Source organism: Staurois parvus, unplaced genomic scaffold, assembly GCF_062004578.1.
Source record: "Staurois parvus isolate SC_StPar_1 unplaced genomic scaffold, SC_StPar_1.0 ptg000445l, whole genome shotgun sequence".
Lineage (NCBI taxonomy): Eukaryota > Metazoa > Chordata > Amphibia > Anura > Ranidae > Staurois > Staurois parvus.
In genome coordinates, this window is record NW_028318241.1 from 1,596,633 (window position 1) to 1,603,286 (window position 6,654).

Genomic DNA, 6,654 nt, shown 5'->3' on the forward strand with positions numbered 1-6,654 from the left:
ACTGTGTCCGGAGGACACAGCACGCACCGGATGGCAGTGCTGCGCGCTCCCAGGGAGCGAGCACAAGCAGGGGGCGAGGAGGCCGTTTATAAATGGCCACCCGACCCTGCACTGCCACCGTCCGGCCGTTTATATACAACGGCCAGACAGCAGGTGGTTAAAGGCAACAATAGGACCCAGTTCACACGGTCACACTGCATGTGATTCGCACAGGAATGCACTGCGATTTGATCCATTCATTTTGTATGGCTCACAATGCACTGCATTCACACCAAAATGGCTCCGTACCCTTTTTTTTTTTTGGCTGCACCTGAATCGGATCACATGAGTGTTCACACCTATATGATCTGATTTCAGGCAATCGCACTGCGTTTTGAGAGCTGTTTTCAGGGTGTTGTTAATTTACCACTTTGCAATTTCAATGCAGTGCGAGAAACGGAAAGGATTCGCTGCATTTCTCGCATTGCCTATATGTGAACATAGACTGGAAGGTTATCATTACACAAAAGATAATAGAAACATACCTCCAGCACATTACACACCTCCTTTTGGCCCCCTTACTATTTCACCGCTGTGCCTCACTTATTTTAATGCAAAAGCAACATAAAAAAGGCTGCTGTTACTTTAAATTAATTATATTCATTAAAAAGAAATTAATATTTCTTCCCTCCAGAAAGTAAGTTGGCGAAGGTTTTATGGAGGACCCCCTAGGAGTTCACAGTGACAACAGATGGGTTAATTTTACAAAACATGCGGCCTCCTCTTCAGAGAATGAATACCCCCAATGACAATTTATAATTTACTGTTCATGAATGGGATGAGATTCCCAATCCAACCCCCACACCCTTCTGTCATAAACACAACATCAATTATCTAAAAGAAGTATCGCGGTCATATCCATATAATCCAATATATGATATTAAAAGGATGAGTTGGCAACACAAAGCAGATATTTTTCAGCCAATGCTGCCCTCAAGTGGCAGTATTACAGAATACATCACATCCTCCCCAATCATTCCTGCCATTAGGAGATATGGTCAGATTATACACCTGCACTCTTGTACTGTATGTCATACCAGCAACAAAGTAATACACAAATTGGATATAATCTTCCCAATACCCTGATAGTTTTCGAAACATACAAACCTATAACCAGCAAGTATAAATTCGAAGCTTAAAGTGGAACTTCCCTCTATCAGCATTGAATATTTTGAATCCTTACGCTGCTAGCATTGGTAACTGGATAGGAAAGTATATCATATTTACTTGTTTAAAACGTTTTTTTACTTTTCTTTAGTCACTTCCCAGTTTTCATGACTAGGCAAATGATGTCATACATCCCAGGAGTCCTCAAGAGGGGAGGAGGGGTTTTCTCAGCTAAGCACATCCTTCTGCCTGAGCTAAGGGCATATGGATTCCAGTATGTTAATGCTACATGAATCATCTACTCTTACTCAAGATGGGCACAGGTGTGTGTGTGCGTGTGTGTGTGTAAAGAGCGCTTTTGGTTTGTGGTGCTCAGGTGCAGTGTAGTTCCATTTTAAGACCTCTACTGTGTTGGTAAAGTAATAAGTCAAAATATATGATTGATGACAATTTCCAACCCAACCAACAAGCAATGTGGGACCTAAAGAAAGGTGCCAACTGAGCAGCCAAAGTCCTCTAAAATTGTATTCTTCAGGTAATTATCCTAATATTAAATCCTATTTTCTCTTTCTTGGTAATGAAGATGCTGATTATTATTATTATTATTACGTCGAGTTTATATAGCGCCAAAGGGTTTGCTCAGCGCTGTACAATAGAGGGGGGGACAATACATGAAACATTACAGCAACTACAAACAGCACACAAGGGGTTAGAGGGCCCTACTCTTTCGAGCTTACAATCTAGGAGGGTGGGGGTAGTGGTACAGGAGGAAGTGGCTGTGGGGGATGGAGTGGTAAGAGGAATGAAGGAGAGCAGCAGTTAGGTGAGGGTGGGGTAGGCTTCCCCGAAGAGGTGGGTTTTCAGGGAGTGCCTGAAGGTGAGGAGGGAAGGTGACAGTCTGATGGATTGGGGTAGTGAGTTCCAGAGGATGGGGGAGGACCTGGAGAAGTCGTGCAGACGTGCGTGTGAGGAGACCAGGGAGCAAGATAGAAGGAGGTCCTGTGAAGAGCGAAGGGTACGGGTAGGGTGGTACTTGGGAATCAGGTTGGTGAGGTAGTTAGGGGCAGTGTTGTGAACGGCTTTGTAGGTCAGAGTGAGTAGTTTGAATTTGATGCGTTGGGCGATAGGGAGCCAGTGGAGGGATAGGCAGAGGGGGGTGGCAGAGGTGGAGCGGGTGGTGAGGTGGATGATGGCAGCACTTGCTGTTCTGCTTCTGCACTTCTATCCTCTCATTTCATCCTGTCCCCTGATCCATGGCAAGGATTTACATTGTAAGGGTGGCACCTTGGTTTTCAAGGTCTTATGCTGCCCTACTGGGGCCACCCTTAAATGTGTACATGTAATATAATCACAATTACCTGCCCGCTGGACGCACTGAAAAGCTGTAGACTTTGCCAGTTAAATGAAGAAAGAGTGTTTGTTGGCATTGTAATAAGTGACACAAAATGATATCATTATTCTACAAAAATAATCAGGACACATCCACTACTTAAAGCGGAACTTCCCCTTTTGGGTGGAGCTCCGCTTTAAGGACTACTCCCCAGCTCCCCATTAAGGATTGGCACCTTTGGGGGCGGGTACCTGATTTTGACAGGTACCCGCTCTCACTTCTGGTCCGATCGCCTAGGCGATTGGAAGCAAAAGGTGTCCTTCCTCCCCGTAGTCTTTTGGGACACGTGACAGGTCCCAAAAGACTACAGGACCATTCAGGAAGTGCAGTGCTATTTGCGCATTCACAGTGGGTACCCAGCTGTGAAGCCACAAGCGGTCACAGCCGGGTGCCCACACTGAATGCCCACTGTATATGCCGTAAAGCATGCTCGTTATACTCACTGTGGAACCTAAGGGGTTAATCCTCTGAATTGTGTAAAAAGGCTGTTTGATCCTGACTTCTCTGCCCCTCCTCTTGTTCAAATGTCCACCTGATAAGGCAGACTGAACCCGTAGCCCTTCTGCACATGCTCAGTTTAGTGTGTATTGCTAGAGGTTTTTTTTTTTTTCTTCAAAGAGTGCATGTGATCAGCAAAGGGCCAATCAGCACTGTCCAGACAGAGGTCAGAGGTTTTGCATCCTCCTACAGCATAAAGAAAACTCCTCTTACAAGCTTTAACCAGTGCTCAGCTGAAGTCACATGACTGCTCTAACTGCTGATGAGAAAGGGTATGTAGCAGTTTACATTTACTAAAATAATTGCATTTCCATGTTGTGTGTACTGTGGGAGACCGGATATAGTGAATGCAGGGTCCAGGGAGACCGGATATAGTGAATGCAGGGTCCAGGGAGACCGGATATAGTGAATGCAGGGTCCAGGGAGACCGGATATAGTGAATGCAGGGTCCAGGGAGACCGGATATAGTGAATGCAGGGTCCAGGGAGACCGGATATAGTGAATGCAGGGTCCAGGGAGACCGGATATAGTGAATGCAGGGTCCAGGGAGACCGGATATAGTGAATGCAGGGTCCAGGGAGACCGGATATAGTGAATGCAGGGTCCAGGGAGACCGGATATAGTGAATGCAGGGTCCAGGGAGACCGGATATAATGAATGCAGGGTCTGGGGGTTAGTAACACTTTAACTGGTAACCTGTAGAGGCTTTTAAAGCGTCACCTCCAGAAATTTTTAGGTACCGTAGTTTGGTGCTGTTGGGCGTAAATATTAAAGCTCGACATGTTAGATATTTATTTACTCAGTGTAACATCATCTTTTATATTTTACCAAGCAATTGGGTATTATATTGTGTTTTTGCACATTAAAACTCAAATTGTATTTTTTCCAAAACAACTGCATAAACAATGCGCAAATATCGTGTGACATAAAGATACACAACATCCAGCAATTTGCTCTCTAGAGCAGGGGTCACCAAACTTTCTAAACAAAGTGCCAGTTTACTGTTCTTCAGATTTTAGGGGGGGGGGTGGACTGTGGCCACTGGAAGTAGAAAATGTCATTAGTAGGAGTAAACAACACTCCACCTTTGGTGTCAGTGAGAGCAAATGTGCCCCATCATTGGTGTCATTTGGAGGAATTGTACCCCATCATTGGTGTCATTTGGAGGAATTGTACCCCATCATTGGTGTCATTTGGAGGAATTGTACCCCATCATTGGTGTCATTTGGAGGAATTGTACCCCATCATTGGTGTCATTTGGAGGAATTGTACCCCATCATTGGTGTCATTTGGAGGAATTGTACCCCATCATTGGTGTCATTTGGAGGAATTGTACCCCATCATTGGTGTCATATGGAGGAATTGTACCCCATCATTAGTTCTGGCCAGCTCAGTGGATTGCTTTAAAAAAGTCCTGGATTGTTTCTTGGATACACAGAATATAACTGGATACTAACATTTATAGGTAAAGTTGATCCTGGGAATATCTAATTGCCTCTCGGGGGATCAGGAAGGAATTTTTTTCCCTGCAGGAGCAAATTGTATCATGCTTCGCAGGTTTTTTTGCCTTCCTCTGGATCAACTGTGGGTATAGGATTATAACTTTGTTTTTTTTTAAAGATTGAACTGGATGGACTTTTGGCTTTTTTTCAGCCAGACTAACTATGTAAATTGGTGTCTTTGAAAGGAACTGTGTCCCACCATTGGTGGAATTGGTGTCATTTGGAGGACTTGGTGTCTTTGGAAGGAACTGTGTCCCATCATTGGTGTCATTCGGAGGAATTGTACCCCATCATTAGTTTCTTTAGAAGGAACTGTGTCCCATCACTGGTGTCATTTGGAGGAATTGTACCCCATTATTAGTGTCTTTGGAAGGAACTGTGTCCCCTCATTAGTGTCATTAGGAGGAATTGTACCCCATCATTAGTGTCTTTGGAAGGAACTGTGTCCCATCCCTGGTGTCATTTGGAGGAATTGTACCCCATTATTAGTGTCTTTGGAAGGAACTGTGTCCCCTCATTGGTGTCATTAGGAGGAATTGTACCCCATCATTAGTGTCTTTGGAAGGAACTGTGTCCCATCACTGGTGTCATTTGGAGGAATTGTACCCCATTATTAGTGTCTTTGGAAGGAACTGTGTCCCATCATTGGTGTCATTTGGAGGAATTGTGCCGCTTTGTTGCTGTCAGTAGGGGAAAATATGCCCCATTGTTGGTGTCAGAGGATCAAATATTGCCCCAAGGGCCAGATAAAAGCAGACAAAAGGCTACATCCAGCCCCCGGGCCACAATTTGGAGACCACTGCTCTATGGTCTCTGGCTAAATATATATATATACACTGGGGGTTTTAAATAGTTTTCTAGTTAAAATAAATGATTTTGTACATGTGGTAGAGAAGTGTCAGAACTGGCCCGGTAGGGAAGTGGTCTGAATTGCTCTCACCATGTAATCTGGGATTCTAGTGGTTGGGATTTCATGTACTTTCCTTTCTCCCCATCCATAGGGATCAGCACTGTGTATCCAGCATGGTCCTTGTCCCCCCACACAGCACACTGCCCTGTGCACAGCTCTATTACCTGTCAAAGTCTTTTGCTGAGGGATGTAATAATACTTATTCCCGAACTGGTCAGAGCCCACGTGATGCCTGACTGTCCCCAGTGCCCTCTGCAGAAACGAGCGTAGCCTGTCCATGGTCAGCCCGTGCACTCACATACAATGTCCGGGCTGTTCAGCTCTCTGCTCGTCTAGGCGAGCTGATTGGCTCTGCTAACACAAGGCCCGCCCCCTTATAGTTGTGTATAGCCTCCTAGCACAGCTGCTGAGATGAACAATGTCTGCTGCAGCGGCCATGTTTCCGTAGCTCACACCACTATGAGGAAAAAAACAGTAATCACTGCAAAGATGGATCCTACAGCCAGGACATTGTTTTATTTTGACAGCTGTCCATTGTAGAGTGATATTCTTGATGTTGTGCTGGTGAAATGTCATTTTGTATCATCTATGGTTGTTTTTAGCTTTTATGTACATAAAGGGGAGCTCCAGTCATATTTGTAAAAAATAAAAGCAGCTACAAAAACTGTAGCCGCTGACTTTTAATAAACAGGCACCTGTCCCAGGATCCAGCGTTGTCCTCACCAGAGCCGTCTTCAGTCCCCAGCATCTAGAAGTGGTTGAATTTTACCTATAGGTAAGCCTATAATAAGGCCTACCTATACAGTGGGGATCGAAAGTTTGGGCACCCCAGCTAAAAATTTGTATTAATGTGCATAAAGAAGCCAAGGAAAGATGGAAAAATCTCCAAAAGGCATCAAATTACAGATTAGACATTCTTATAATATGTCAACAAAAGTTAGATTTTATTTCCATCATTTACTCTTTCAAAATAACAGAAAACAAAAAAATGGCGTCTGCAAAAGTTTGGGCACCCTGCAGAGTTAATATCTTGTACGGCCCCCTTTGGCAAGTATCACAGCTTGTAAACGCTTTTTGTAGCCAGCCAAGAGTCTTTCAATTCTTGTTTGAGGTATCTTTGCCCATTCTTCCTTACAAAAGTCTTCCAGTTCTTTGAGATTTCTGGGCTGTCTGTCACGCACTGCTCTTTTAAGGTCTATCCATAGATT

At 44.4% G+C, this 6,654-nt stretch overlaps 1 protein-coding gene across 2 annotated transcripts in view; it reads right to left on the bottom strand.

The window, feature by feature from the left end:
- The window catches only part of NDUFAF2 (NADH:ubiquinone oxidoreductase complex assembly factor 2), a 133,445-nt gene extending 127,666 nt beyond the window's left edge, over positions 1-5,779 (bottom strand). The window contains exon 1 of one of the 2 annotated variants that reach the window (XM_089688051.1): positions 5,611-5,779. In XM_089688051.1, the coding sequence (XP_089544177.1) occupies positions 5,611-5,725 (115 nt within the window). In that variant the 5' untranslated portion in view covers positions 5,726-5,779. The remainder of the gene's footprint in view (positions 1-5,610) is intronic. The other variant, XM_089688050.1, reaches the window with a different exon arrangement.
- Between the last annotated feature and the right edge of the window lie 875 nt (positions 5,780-6,654).